Genomic DNA, 15,198 nt, shown 5'->3' on the forward strand with positions numbered 1-15,198 from the left:
TGACAGAGAGAAACAAGAAGCCAGACCCAGACAGCCTCCTTGCTGGCTTTCTTTAAGCTTTAGTTCAGCCTGAAGAAAACCACAATTTGACAAGGTGTCCCTTCCTTCTCATAACTATTCGCCTGGTATCTCATGTAGGTCTATCCCACTTAAATAACCCAAACTCCAAGAAGGCAAATTATAATTAATCTAGTAACTGTCAGAGTCCTGTTCTGAGATTTGAATTGCCTTCTAAGCTCCCACCCCCCTAGAACTTAGCTGACTGATGCTAAAACACCTCCTCCAGGAAGTCTTCCCTAAATGCTCTCTTTCAGCCCAGGTAGTTGGATCCCTTTTCTTTGTGCTCTCATGGCACAGTGTTTACCTCTATTACAGCACTTATCACATCATATTGTAATAACTTGTTTATAGTCCATATTTTAAGACAGCAAGAGTTCCAAGGACAGGAACAAGAGGCTTTCCAGTGGCTAACACTGTATACCTAACACACTAGAGGCACCCAAAGAACAGAATAACTGAATAAATCAGAGGCACAGGCAAAGCCTATGTACCTACAGAAGTGAATGACAAATTCCCCCAAATAAGCCTAATAAAGTCTAGGCTCCACATACGGTGGAGGTGTGAATTAGGTCCGGCCTACCATCTCCCCACTGCCACCAAGGGTCTCTGTTTCACCTCTAACCTGTACAGGTTCAGGGGCCAGGCTCTTTCTCTGCTGGGCTGACTTCTCCATGGCCTCACTCAGTGATTCTGCATATTTCATCATAGCCTTGAGTTGTGAGTCAGTTAGCACCCAGAGCAGGTCATCCAACAGGAACATCAGCTTGGAGGCTATCACATTGCAATCTTTGGTCTGAAGGGGTCACATAGAACACAGGGTTCAACATCTGGTACCATCCCAACTACTCAAAGTGACCACTGCCCAACCAATTGCAGGGATGGCTTTTCAATCCCCAATACACGAAAGTATCAAGCACTGTGGAGAGTCAATTTCTTACAAAACTACTAAAATTTTCTGTGATTAACAAGAAGCAGCAATGATCAACTGCCTATGTGTCCCTATATACAGGTAAAAATCGTGGTTTTCAAAATTAAAATGACAGGGAGGTAGAAATGCTTCCTCATTAGCAGATACAGTGCAACACTGAATTGCAGGTCCTCCCCTTTCAAATGTCATTCCAGGGGCGGGCAACACTCAAAGAGGAGGAAACGCCATCTCCCATGCTATCTGGGAGAATAAAAGATGGAAGTTTTCATGAGGACAGAGAACACACTCACTCTTCTCTTGAGGGCTATTTGGATCCTGCCTTGGTTGGTAATAAGCCTCAGTGGAGTGGTGACTGGGTCCTGATCACCATTGTCTGTAGCATCTGCCTCAATTCGAAGTGTTTGCCAAGTTATTTCCTTAAATGTTAAAACCTAGAAGGAGAGAAAGTTAAATCCCTTAATTCTGTGGATGAAATTAATCAAGAGGCAGGAAGTCCAAGGGGAAAAGACTGGCAAGGCAGAGACCCCCACCATTCTCAGCTGGGATCCTACCCACAGAAAGCAGTGGATCAGAGATCCATAATTGAGGAAAGGATGTAACAGTAACACTGGACAGAAGGGATTTTGGGGTTCCCAAGAATGGGGGAGACTTTGAGGAAATCCCCAAAGCAGGAATAACATCCTTTAAGAATGAGTCCTATTTTGAACCCCCCATTCTCCCTTCTCAGAATGCCAGGGCTGTCACCTCTCCTCGGCGGGGGTCAGTGATACGGGTGAGGCGGAGGTCACTCTGCTGCCAGTTGGGGTTCACACTATAGCCCTGGAGCTGCCACAATTCAAAAGAAGCGTGGAAGGCCTTGGAGTGAATCTTGATGGTGATGGAATTGACGACGATGAACATCCCCTCCACCACCTTCTCGGCAAAGCCATACTCACTACAACAAACGAGGCAGACCAACATTCAGGATCATATGAGATTTGACGCATACTCTTTTTTCTTTTTTTTTTTTTGGCCATGCCGTGCATGTTGCAGGATTCTACTTCCCTGATCAGGGATTGAACCCGGGCCCTGGCAATGAAAGCGCCGAGTCCTAACCACTGGGCCGCCAGGGAATTTGTAGGCATACTCTTTATACTGGAAGACATAAGACAAGACTCTTAACAATGCCTGTCTTTGGATGCTAGAACTGTGGATGACTTTTTTTTTTTTTTTTTTTTTGCGGTATGCGGGCCTCTCACTGTTGTGGCCTCTCCCGTTGTGCAGCACAGGCTCCGGACGCACAGGCTCAGCGGCCATGGCTCACGGGCCCAGCCGCTCCGCGGCATGTGGGATCTTCCCGGACCAGGGCACGAACCTGTGGACCCTGCATCGGCAGGCGGACTCTCAACCACTGCGCCACCAGGGAAGCCCGAACTGTGGATGACTTTAAAAAAATTTTCTCCTCCCATTTCTGCTTTATATTTTTTACATTTCTAAAAATTTTTATGACGATGTAGTACTCTTTCCGATGAGATTTTTTTTTAAGAATGGAATAAAAGAAAGAGTTGACCTGGAAACAATCTCTGGTTAGAAAGAATAAATTGAAAAAATATTTTCACAGTCCACAAACTACCTGAATAAATATTGAATATTGTCTGTGTGAGGAGAGCTATAACAACAGAAAGGAAACACTAGGTTTCCATAATATCTTCAAAGACAGAACATACTCTGCAAAAGTAGTGAAAAGAGGAAAGAAGTACAGCCAGGTTAGCATGAGGTCTAATACTGTGAAATCTAGTCAAGAACAGTCCCACCTCTGCCCTGTCAAATCTATCCCAAAGAGCATAGCTGTGCTTTATAGTGAGAGGCAGAAACAGCAGGGAGAGGAACAAAGGCCATCCTTAAAGTCCTTCAGGACGTGGAAAACACAGACATTCTTAATATGTAGGTGAAACAGTTCTCATTACAAGAGATAAAAAAGTCTGGGAATTACAAACTGGAAAAAGAAAACTTTGCAATTTATATCACAAAGGGCTAATATCTCTAATGTATAAAGAGTTTCAAAAAACTCAGAAGAAAAAGACCAAGAGCCCAATAAAAACGGGACAAAGTAGGGACAGTTCACAGAAAAATAAATGCAAATAGATATTAAACATAAAATGATGTTCAACCTCACTCATATATAAAAACTACACTGAGAGTCACTTGATTTATGACAAAAGTGACAATGTCGTAGGGAAAAAAAAGTGCTAACCATAAAGGGAAAAATAGATATAAAGGACTGTGTTAAATTAATCATTTCTGGTCAACAAAAAAGTAACATTAGCAGTGATAGGGAACCCACATAGTAGGAGAAGATATTTGTAATACATGTATATAACCAAGGACTTGTTTCCAGTATAAAGAACTTCTACAAATTAATAAGAAAAAGACAAATAACCCCCAAAATAACCCAAAAGATAAATAGGGGCTTCCCTGGTGGCGCAGTGGTTGAGAGTCCGCCTGGCAATGCAGGGGACACGGGTTTGTGCCCCGGTCCGGGAAGATCCCACATGCCGCGGAGCGGCTAAGCCCATGAGCCATGGCCGCTGAGCCTGCGTGTCCGGAGCCTGTGCTCTGCAACGGGAGAGGCCACAACGGTGAGAGGCCTGCGTACCACAAAAAAAAAAAAAAAAAAAAGATAAATGGGCAGAATACATCAATGCTTTGTGAAAGAGGATATTTTAAATTCTAATAAACAAATCCTCAAAAAAAATGCAAACTAAAATCATAATGTGATACAACTACACACGTATTAGATGGCTAAAATAGAAAGAGAGACAATACTAAGTGCTAGCAACACTGCCAGGGGGAAAAGTGGTACAAGCACTTTGGAAAACTGTCCAGCAGTATGAACTAAAGCAGAACATATGCACAGCCTATGACCCTGCAACTCTACTGCTAGATATATACAAATCAGAAATGTGTACATATGTTCACCAAGAGGTATGTATAAGAACGTTCATAGCATCACTATTCTTTTTTCTTACATATTTTTAATTTACATATAGAAAAGATCATTCTTTGTGGTGTACACGTCCAGGGTTTCAACAAATGCATAGAGTCATGTATCAACCACCACAGTCATGAAAGAGAACAGTTCAATGTAGCATCAGTATGCTTAATAGCCAGAAACTGCAAACAAATCAAATGTCCATCTACAACAGAATGGATAATTGTGGCATATAATGGAATAACATACAGTAATGAGGATGAATGAACGATAACTACATGTAACCACATGGATGACTTTCACAAACATCATGTTGAGCTAAAGTATGTAGACACAAATGATGACATAATTTGTGATTACATTTATATAACTTTAAAAATAGGGAAAACTAACGTGTGGTGTTAAAAATCAGGATAAAGTTATCCTTGAGGGTTTGTATGACTAGGAAAGGTGCAGGAGGCTTCTGGGTTTCTGGAAGTGGTCTGTTTCTTCTTGTAAAGAATCATTAATCTATACACTTATTTGTGTACTCCAATATAACTTACCAAAAAGCTACACAGAAATACCATGTGTTATCTTTAGACAAAAATCCTAAAGCTTGGACTTCCCTGGTGGTGCAGTGGTTAAGTATCCACCTGCCAATGCAGGGGACATGGGTTCGAGCCCTGGTCTGGGAAGATCCCACATGCCACAGAGCAACTAAGACTGTGCGCCACAGCTACCGAGCCTGCGCTCTAAAACCCGCAAGCCACAACTACTGAGCCCACGTGCCACAACTACTGAAGCCCGCACACCTAAATCCCATGCTCTGCAGCAAGAGAAGCCACCGCAATGAGAAGCCCGCACACCACAAAGAAGAGCAGCCCCCACTCACAACTAGAGAAAGCCCACGCGCAGCAACGAAGACCCAACAAAGCCAAAAATTAAAAAAATAAATTAAAAAAAAAAAGAAGCCTAAAGTTTGAAAATATTGTCTATTGGCAAGGCTCTTGGAAAACAAGAACTCTTACAACATTGCTGGTGGTAACACGAAATTACAAAATCCTTATGGAGGGTAATTTAGCAACATCTATCAAAATTATACATGCATTTGCTATTTGACCCAGCAGCCCCACTTCCAGGAATCTATCCCAAAATATGCTAGCAAAAAAAGTGGAAACAAACCAAATGTCCATCAACTGATGAATGGATAAATAAAATGTGGCATATCCACACAATAGAATATTATTCAGCCATAAAAGGAATAAAGTACTGATACATGCTACAACATAGCTGAACCTTGAAAACACTATGCTAAGTGAAAGACACCAATCACAAAAGACCACATAATATATGATGCCATTTATATGAAATGATCAGAATAGATACAGAAAGCAGATTTATGGTTGCCTAAGGCTAAGGCAGGGGAGAATGAAGAGTGACTGCTAATAGGTATAGAGTTTCTTTTGGGGTGATAAAAATGTTCTAAAATTGATTGTGATGATGGTTGCACAACATGGTGTATACACTAAAAACTACTGAATTGTGTACTTTAAATGGATGAATTCTGTAGTATGTGAATTATACCTCAATAAAGCTGTTTTTAAAAATATGCTGGAAAAATACTAAGTAACTTACGAACAAGGTCATTTATTACTGCACTATTTGTAACAGCAAAAACCCTAGAAATAATTCAAATGTCTATCAACAAAGAACTGGCTATATGAACAATGATGCCTCTATAAAATATACTGAGTATTTTGCAGGTGCAAAAAGGAATAAGAAATATCTCTCTACATACTTCTATGAAGTGCTCTCCAGGATATACTTTTAAAAGAAAAAAGCAATGTGGAAAGTGTTTATGGTATGTTACATTTTGTGTAAGAAACAGAGTGGGGACAATACAAACATACATACATATAACATGCCTTGTGTTATAGTTTTAACTTTGGAACTATGTAATTTTACATAGGTTAAAAAATAAAAAGAATTTAAAAATTTAAAACAAACTGATATAAAACTCCTAGAAGATAACATACGAAAAAACCTAGATAACCCTGGGTATAGCGATTACATTTTAGATACAACACCAAAGGCGCTATTCATGAAAGAAATTATGGATAAGCTGGACTTCATTAAAGTTAAAAATCTGCTCTGTGAAAGACAAGGTCAAGAGAATGAGAAGACCGTCCACAGACTGGGAGAATATATCTGAAAAAGACACATCTGATAAAAGACTGTTACCCAAAATATAAAAAGAACTCTTAAAACTCAACAATAAAACAAACAACCCAATTAAAAAATGGGCCAAAGACCTTCAGAGATACCTTACAAAAAATGATATACAGATAGCAAATAAGCATGTGTCTTATAAGTTCTACATCATATGTCATCAGGGAAGTGCAAATTAGAACAACAATGAGATTCCACTATGCACCTATCAGAATGGTCAAAATGCAGATCACTGACAACACCAAATGCTGACAAGGACATGGAGCAGCAGGAACTCTCATTCACTGCTGGTAGGAATGCAAAATGGTACAGCCACTTTGGAAGACAGTTTGGTGGTTTCTTCCAAAACTGAACATACTCTCACCACAGATCCAGCAATCATGCTCCTTTGTATTTACTCAAAGGAGTTGAAAACTTAATGGCCATAGGAAAACCAGCACATGGACATTTATAGCAGCTTTATTCATAATTGTCAAAATTTGGAAGCAACCAAGATGCCCTAATAGGTGAATGGATAAATAAACTGTGGTATACACAGACAATGAAATATTATTCAGCACTAAAAAGAAATGAGATATAGAGTCCTAAAAAGACACGGAGGAACCTTAAATGCATATTACTAAGTGAAAGAAGGCAATCTAAAAAGAAGGAATCATCCTGGAAAAGGAAAAACTATGGAGACAGTGAAAGGACCAGTGGTTGCCAGGGGTTGGGGCAGGGAGAGGGATGACTAGGTGGAGCACAGAGGATTTTTAGGGCAATGAAAATACACTGTATGAATCTATAATGGTGAATACAGGTCATTATATATTTGTCCAAACCTGTAGAATGTACCAGCAAGAGTGAACCTTAATGTAAACTATGGACTTTGTGTGATTCTGATGTGTCAATGTAGGTTTATCTATTGTAACAAATATACCACTCCAGTGGGGGATGTCAATAATGAGGGAGGCTATGCATGTGTGAGAGCAGGGGGTATATGGGAAACCTCTGTACCTTGCTCTTAATACTACTGTTTAAACCTAAAACTGCTCTTATACTGTTTAAAAAAAAAAAATGAAACAAATGAATGCCTCTGTATGTCAAATTGGTATCCAACCATAAGAAGAATGATTTCAAGTAATTTTAAAACACAGTATTTTTTTTTTTTTTTGCGGTACGCAGGCCTCTCACTGTTGTGGCCTCTCCTGTTGCAGAGCACAGGCTCCGGACGCGCAGGCTCAGCGGCCATGGCTCACGGGCCTAGCTCCGCGGCATGTGGGATCTTCCCGGACCGGGGCACGAACCCGTGTCCCCTGCATTGGCAGGCGGACTCCCAACCACTGCGCCACCAGGGAAGCCCTAAAACACAGTATTTTGACAATACATCCCTAATAGGATATATCATAAGGTTAAAACACACATACACACAAAGAAAGCTACTGCATTCAGTAGTCGTATCGATAGTTATAATACTGGTTTTGTTATTTTTTGAAACTACTGAAAAAGTAAATCATTTATTATATTATTGTAGTTAGGAACCAAGATTCAGTATATGAATAAAAAATACAGGGACTTCCCTGGTGGTCCAGTGGTAAAGAATCCGCCTTCCAATGCAGGGGACGCAGGTTCGATCCCTGGTCGGGGAACTAAGATCCCACATGCCGCGGGGCAACTAAGCCCGCATGCCACAACTACTGAGCCCGCACACTGCAAACTGCAGAGCCCACATGCGCCACAACTAGAGAGAGCAAACCTGCACGCCACAACTAGAGAGAAGCCCATGCGCTGCAAGGCAGAGCCCGGGCTGCAAGGCAGAGCCCGCGCTGCAATGAAAGATCCTGTACACCTCAACAAACACCCCGTGTGCCACAACTAAGTGCTGACACAGCTAAGAAAAAAAAAAGAATCCAGCATTTATCCTGACATTCCTGTACAAACTGTATTTCAAATAGTTGGTGAAAGAAAGTTCTTTATAGAAAATCACAACTAATAAATGCAATAGGAAAAAAGAATTATAAAATCTCTATTTTCTATCCTACAATGATATAATAGATCTACAGACAACCATCATCAATGGTCCTTAAACCATGAGGTAAGAGGTAGATGAGGAACTTATCATAACGGACAAGTCAGGCCAACATCATCTGAATCCACTGATTAATCCTAACCAAAGGAATATTATGTTCCTCCCGTGACGTTACAGTAGGAAATACGTGGTACCATTCATGAAGTATTTTTACCAAGAAAACAAACAAATGAATCAAATCCAGCCTTTAAATCTAACGACCAGATTAAACAAGAAACATTTAAAACGACACCTCGAGGACACAATCAGCCAAAATATAAAATGTGGGAAATTCTTTAGAAGAAATACTCCAGTTTCTACAAAGAACAAATGATACATAAAAAAGTGTAGGGATGGGGGACTGTTCAGAGCTAAAGAGCTTTAAAAGGCATATCCCCAAATATAAGGTGTGGAGCTCTGTGGAGCCACACTGAATTGTAAAAAAATATTTCAGAGACAATTCAGGAAAACTGAATATGCAGTAAGTATTAGATGATATTAAGGAATCCCTATTAATTCTATTAATTGTGATAATAGTACTGTGGGGTTTTTTCTTTCTTCTCAATCCTGTTTGTTAAAGACACACAATACAGAAGTATTTACAAGTGGAATGATATGGCACCTGGGATTTGCTTTCAAGAACTACAGAGTGAAAAAAAAAAAAAGAACTACAGAGTGGGGCTTCCCTGGTGGTGCAGTTGTTGAGAATCCTCCTGCCAACAAAGGGAACACGGGTTCAAGCCCTGGTCCAGGAAGATCCCACATGCGTGGATCAACTAAGCCCGTGCACCACAACTACTGAGCCTGCGCTCCAGAGCCCGCGTGCCACACCTACGGAAGCCTTCGCACCTAGAGTCCCTGCTCTGCAACAAGAGAAGCCACTACAATAAGAAGCCCGCACACCGCAACGAAGAGTAGCCCCCGCTGACCACAACTAGAGAAAGCCCGCGTGCAGCAACAAAGACCCAACACAGCCAAAAATAAATAAATAGATAAATAAGAACTACAGAGTGTGCGAACACACACACATACACACACATAAAGTGGCAGAAGAAAGGTAGAAAAAGAATGGTAAAATGTTGAGAATTGTGAAAGTTAGGTCTTCAGTGCATGGGGGTTCAGTACACTATTCTCTCTATTTCAGTGCATGTTTGAAATTTTCCATAATAAAGTTTTTATTTTTTAATTAAAAGGTGATCCGAACCAGTTAATATGTTGGAAATAATAGGACCCAAAGCAACTAACCTCTGCCCTGAAGCGAGGGCAATAGGAGACTGTCCATTGGGGGACCGAGGCTCTTCACATGTCTTCATCTCCACCTCTACCTTATCCAGACACTGAAATAAAAGCCACAGAGAGCTAAGCATCTGCACAAAATCCCACACAGCACAGACTGTGTCTTATCCATCTCTGTGCTCCAATACCTAGTCGAGGGCTGTGCCCACAGTAGGCAGATAATAAATGTCTGTCGAATGAATGAATGAACAAACTGAAATACAAAGAGAGCCCTCATCTTCCGCCTTCCATTTCCATTAGCAGCAGAACTCCATGACAAGCATGGGATTAGCTCACAGCAGAAAAAGAAAACATATATCCAAGTTACCGAGATATTACTATCCCTGGGGACTCCAGTCTTTGGGGTAAAGATATGTATCAATCAGTTCCTGGAGGGCTTTCAGCTGATAATCACCCAACAGTCAACATGAACTAAACTTCCAATTTTTCCTCTGTCAGGAGTCCAAAGGAAATGTAAAGGTAGAACCTGGGCAGCAAAACTTGTTTTAAAATAAAAACGAAAATCAAAATAAAACAAAATCAACTCAGGACTCCAGGGTCTTGTGTCTCAGTGCTAACTGCTATGTTGCACAGCAGTTCCAGAAAAAGCCCAGACAATAGTCACTCTGTCTCACAGAGAAGCTCGCAAGCCAGACAGAAGAACCCACACTCCCAAAAGGGACAGCCCATCAGGGCTCCTCCCCATCTTCTCTCAGATCTTCTAAAACCTTACCCCGGCCATCCCCATTTGATTACTTGCAATCAAGAAAGGCCATTACCAAGCAAATTGGGTGTGTCTTCAACTTTGTCCACTGGATCTGAAAGAGGAAAGCAAAGACTCAGGGCTGTGGGAGTCACCCCTCAAGAAGGCAGTCCTGCTGTCCAAAGAGAGTAGCAGCACTCTGACCCCCATTCTCACCCGGATTGAGGCCCTGTTGCAGTAGACCCGAGTGATGGCTAACCAGGTGGGAAGCTCCAGCACATTCTGTAGAACCTCTTCATCCAGCTCCAGGTTGGTCAGCTGACCCTCCCCTTTCAGGGTGCTCAAATTGATTTTGTCCGGGGAAAGATTCTTAGTGAACCTGAAAAGAGTGATGATAAGAAGCTATTATTTCCACAGAAATCTGCACATGGGCATTATAGCAAATAACACTTCTCAGTTTAGAGAAAAGAGAAAGTTAAAGAACAAATGGGGACTAATGGCCACACTGTCTCTATGCCATGTAAGATGTTAGGTGAGGACTTCCCTGGTGGCACAGTGGTTAAGAATCCACCTGCCAATGCAGGGGACACGGGTTTGAGCCCTGGTCCGGGAAGATCCCACATGGCATGGAGCAACTAAGCCCGTGCGCCACAACTACTGAGCCTGCGCTCTAGAGCCCATGAGCCACAACTACTGAAGCCCGTGCACCTAGAGCCCGTGCTCCGCAACAAGAGAAGCCACCGCAATGAGAAGCCCCCTCACCGCAATGAAGAGTAGCCCCCACCTGCCTCAACTAGAGAAACCCCATGCGGAGCAACAAAGACCCAATGCAGCCAAAAATTAATTAATTAATTATTTTTTAAAAAGATGTTAGGTGAGACATTTCATTCTGTCCCGACTGTGTCATCTTTCTACTCAAGAACCTACAATGGGAATTCTGGAGAAATGGCTATAGCAGTGGCAATAGAGCCTTTTGATATATCTGAATCTCCATATAAAACCAGGACTAGATAGCAACTAAAAAACCCATGGATAACATTTAAAACAAAACTAGAAGATAAAGCATCCTCATAAACCCTCATACACAAGCAGGCAGGGAAAAAACATTAACAGCCACAAGACATGAATTCTATAAGCAGCTGTGCAGATCAACACAGAGGAAAACAATAGGGCATCAGACAGATCAGAGAACAGAAGAACCCCAAGATAACCAAGTACTCAGCGAAAAGCAATGTGAGCCAATTTGAGAATAGCAACTGAAACTGGAGGGATTTGGGGCAAGGGGCCCAAAGGAGCTGAAGCAATCTAACCCTATAAACTCATGGAACTAACCAAGGCTCCTTCCTAGGACAGGGTACTGCTGGGAGAGGAATCAAAACTGAGCAAGACAGAAATGAAGAAAAGAGATGGTCCAAATAAAAGTGGGGCGGGGGTGTTGGGGGGTAACAGACCAGAATATCTCAGAAAGCAAGCCATTATACTTTTTAAACACTATTTGAAACAGCAGAAGAGGGAGCTCTATGAGGTTAGAATACAAAACAGTAGCAGATTAATTATGGGCTTGTTAAGTAGGGTAAAGTGAAACCCCAGACCCTTACACCTACCTTTACTGATGTGACAAAAGAACACACAACCACTTACAGACTTGCCAAAGGGACTGAACCTGAATCTCATCACGCTACTGGGTCCAGCTGCTAATTTGCAGGAAATACAGAGGAAAACTGCTGAACTGCACCATAAGTGTGCAATCAGCAAAATCCAGGCCATGGGAAACTCTACAGATCAAGGGGCCTGGACATAAACAATGCACACAGGCCCATCCTCTCCCTTTTCCACAGTCACTGTCTCGTCTTTGCTCATGTGCTCTTGCCACCCACTCCTTTTCCTGGAGCACCCTTATCACAATTTGCCATTCAAGGCCCAACTCCAGACTTCTCACTGAGGCTTTCTTTCCCTAACTGCTTGAACTCACATTAAACTCGTACCTTCTACATCCCTGGAATCTGTAACACACATTTAGGTCATAATCAGAGAGGGTCTTAGGGTGTTCTCTAATTTTCCCATGTGTAACTACTGCTGCACAATTAGATGTTGAGCCCTTTGATCAGGGGCTTAGTCTTAGCCATCCCTCCTAATAAAATGGTTCCCTGACAGAATGCTGGGCCTACATACCTCGTAGCTAACTGCCCTGTTGACTGACTACTCCCAGCTCCCTTCTCTCATCTTTCTGGCTGGATCAACTTAAGGCCATTGCCTCACAGTGTAACCCCCTCTCCTGTATGACAAGTTGTCTAGATGAATCTCACCCATATAAGTTCTCACTGTTGTTGCCTCACATAGTCACTATTTTCTACCCCAATAATGAATTCCATTTCTCCTTCCATCAGTAACTATACTTAGCCCTTACATATATTAGATGCTAATAGCTGACTTTAGAGTTATATGTTGTTTACCAACTTTTTTTTCACACATATCCTTTCCTTTTACTAAGCTATGTTTTCAGTCTTTGTGGTTTTCCTTGGACCATAACATCATGACGGGCAAGAGTTTTATCTTTACAATTTTCCCCTACAGTGACTAACATGGTATTCAGTTGGCCAAAAAGTTCATTCAGGTTTTTCAGTAAAGTGCTATGGAAAACCCAAACGAACTGTTTGGCCAACCCAATACTATGTAAAAGGGCTCTGTAACAATTTTTTAAATGATAGTAAAAAAATTTTTAGAAGTTTATAAACACACAGTACTGTATGATATTAACAGGTACACAGAAATGCACTGGCATGATAACAACAAATTCAGGGAAATGCTTACTCATGGGACAAGAGGAGGAGACCACAGCAAGTGTCACCTGTATGGACAATGCTTATTTCTCAAGTTGGGAGGTGACTGTATGGCTATTCATTATATCACTCTCTATACCTTTCAGTATGGCAAGTATTTCACAATAAATCTACCTAAGATTTCTATCAACAACCTACTGTATAAACTTCCTGTTGAGAGAGCTACTCCTCCCATTGGGTCTCTCACACTCCTACATGTCTTGGTGGGTAAGAAAAACACAAAACACATGACCCTGACTGCTCCTTACCCAGGCCACTTCTCAGGATTCTGTTTGCAAAGCGTTTTGAGGGATGAAGTAATGTCCCCCTCCAGGGCAAAGAGCAGGCTTGTGTACCACGTACTATAAAAGCAGTGGATTCCCCAAAGCTCAATGTTCCAGTCCTACGACACATGTACAGGCATCCATCGGGACCTGTTCATACCACACCCATGGGACCTGTGGGGGCAAGGGGAACTAGTGCAAACCTGTGTTTATGCTGCTTGCTGGGCCATGAGTAATAAAGTCCTTTGTCTCTGACCCAGGAGCCTCGTGCTCTGCCAGCAACCACGAACTGCAGCAGGCTGTTAGCTTCTAAATAGGATAAAATAAAATCCCAGACCCTTACACATACTTTTACTGATTTTAATTCATTAAAAAAAAATTAATCAACATTTACTGAGTATGAATCAATTTTATTCTACGAACCAAAAGAACAAGTTTTCTAAAATGGCTCCTATTCTCTGAAAACTAACTTGCCACAGAGGGAAAGAGAATTCCTCTTTTCCTGTAAAGAAGGGCCACCTACTAGGAAACAGGACTGGGTGTGAAAGGGAAAAATGAACACCTTAAACACTTCCACTATGCCAAACAACAACAACAACAACTGAAAGTAAAGGAAGATACAGTGCACATCCCTGAGTAAACTGGAGGAAACACAGTCCTGAAGGAAGGAAAGGAAAGCAGAAGACAGAACTCAATGTTATTTGTAATCACTAGGTACCAGCAGGCTTTGTTTTTCAAGCCCCTTTTGTATCTAAAATAAGATATTACAATTATTTCCTCCCAGCAACCCTTCCTTTACTCTTTAAGTATTCAGGGAAGCCACCTCGGCTCAGAAATGGGGGCAGGGCATCCATCAGAAGAATTAGTCTTAAAGATAATAATTTTTGAAGACATAAAATTAGTTTTGAGGACTGTGTGTCTCCCCTCTCCTTTGCACAGATTCTGATAAGACCCCACCTCCTCACCTCAGCTGAGAATCACTAAGATAAGCTACTTTTCCTTCTGATAAAAAGTTATTTTCAAGAAAAAAAAGTAATAGGTACTTTTTCAAGTATGTTTCTCTCTGAAAAAAAGAAGAACATACTTCAAATGAAATGAATAAGTTACACCGCTTATTAGCACTGACATTCTCAGAGTGACTGTATTAAATAGGTAGCATACATCTAACTTCTATACTGTATTCTATGCAAAATCTAACTCTATTTACAGTTCCATATAAAATAAATGTCATTTTTCATTTTTTCAAGCCTTAAAAAAATAAAAAAGTATGACAACATTTTACTTTGTACCAGTCACTGAAAAGGAATTTAAACACATTATCTCAATTAGTCTTCGCAATACCCCATATGAGGTATGCATCATTATCCCCATTTTAAAGAGGAAGAGCAATGGTTCTGATGAACCTAGGGGCAGGACAGGAATAAAGACGTAGACCTAGAGAATGGACTTGAGGACACGAGGAGGGGGAAGGGTAAATTGGAACAACTGAGACAGTAGCATTGACATATATACACTACCAAATGTAAAACAGATAGCTAGTGGGAAGCAGCTGCATAGCACAGGGAGATCAGCTCCGTGCTTTGTGACCACCTAGAGGGGTGGGACAGGGAGGGGATATGGGGATACATGTATACATACGGCTGATTCACTTTGTTATACAGCAGAAACTAACACAACATTGTAAAGCAATTATACTCCAATAAAGATGTTAAAAAAAATAAAGAGGAAGAACATGAGGCTCAGATGTGAAGTCATTTGCCCAAGGTGACAGGGCAGGAAGAGGCAGAGAAAAAGCATGAACCCAGCTCTGCTCACTGGACTGTCTTACTTCTAGTAACATTTTCACTCAGTAATATGTTCCTCTAAAACACATCTGGCACAGAATGAATTTATAAGCTAT

General features: G+C 41.3%; 1 protein-coding gene across 2 annotated transcripts in view; it reads right to left on the reverse strand.

The window, feature by feature from the left end:
• BLTP3A (bridge-like lipid transfer protein family member 3A) overlaps positions 1-15,198 on the reverse strand; it is a 57,140-nt gene that overhangs the window by 26,327 nt on the left and 15,615 nt on the right. For both annotated transcript variants that reach the window (XM_067753260.1, XM_067753259.1), the window contains exons 2-7: positions 10,412-10,574; positions 10,272-10,310; positions 9,463-9,554; positions 1,733-1,922; positions 1,279-1,419; positions 683-853 (exon numbers count right to left, since the gene is read on the reverse strand). In XM_067753260.1, the coding sequence (XP_067609361.1) occupies positions 683-853; positions 1,279-1,419; positions 1,733-1,922; positions 9,463-9,554; positions 10,272-10,310; positions 10,412-10,574 (796 nt within the window). The remainder of the gene's footprint in view (positions 1-682; positions 854-1,278; positions 1,420-1,732; positions 1,923-9,462; positions 9,555-10,271; positions 10,311-10,411; positions 10,575-15,198) is intronic.

Source organism: Pseudorca crassidens, chromosome 10 (genome assembly GCF_039906515.1).
Source record: "Pseudorca crassidens isolate mPseCra1 chromosome 10, mPseCra1.hap1, whole genome shotgun sequence".
Taxonomy (NCBI): domain Eukaryota; kingdom Metazoa; phylum Chordata; class Mammalia; order Artiodactyla; family Delphinidae; genus Pseudorca; species Pseudorca crassidens.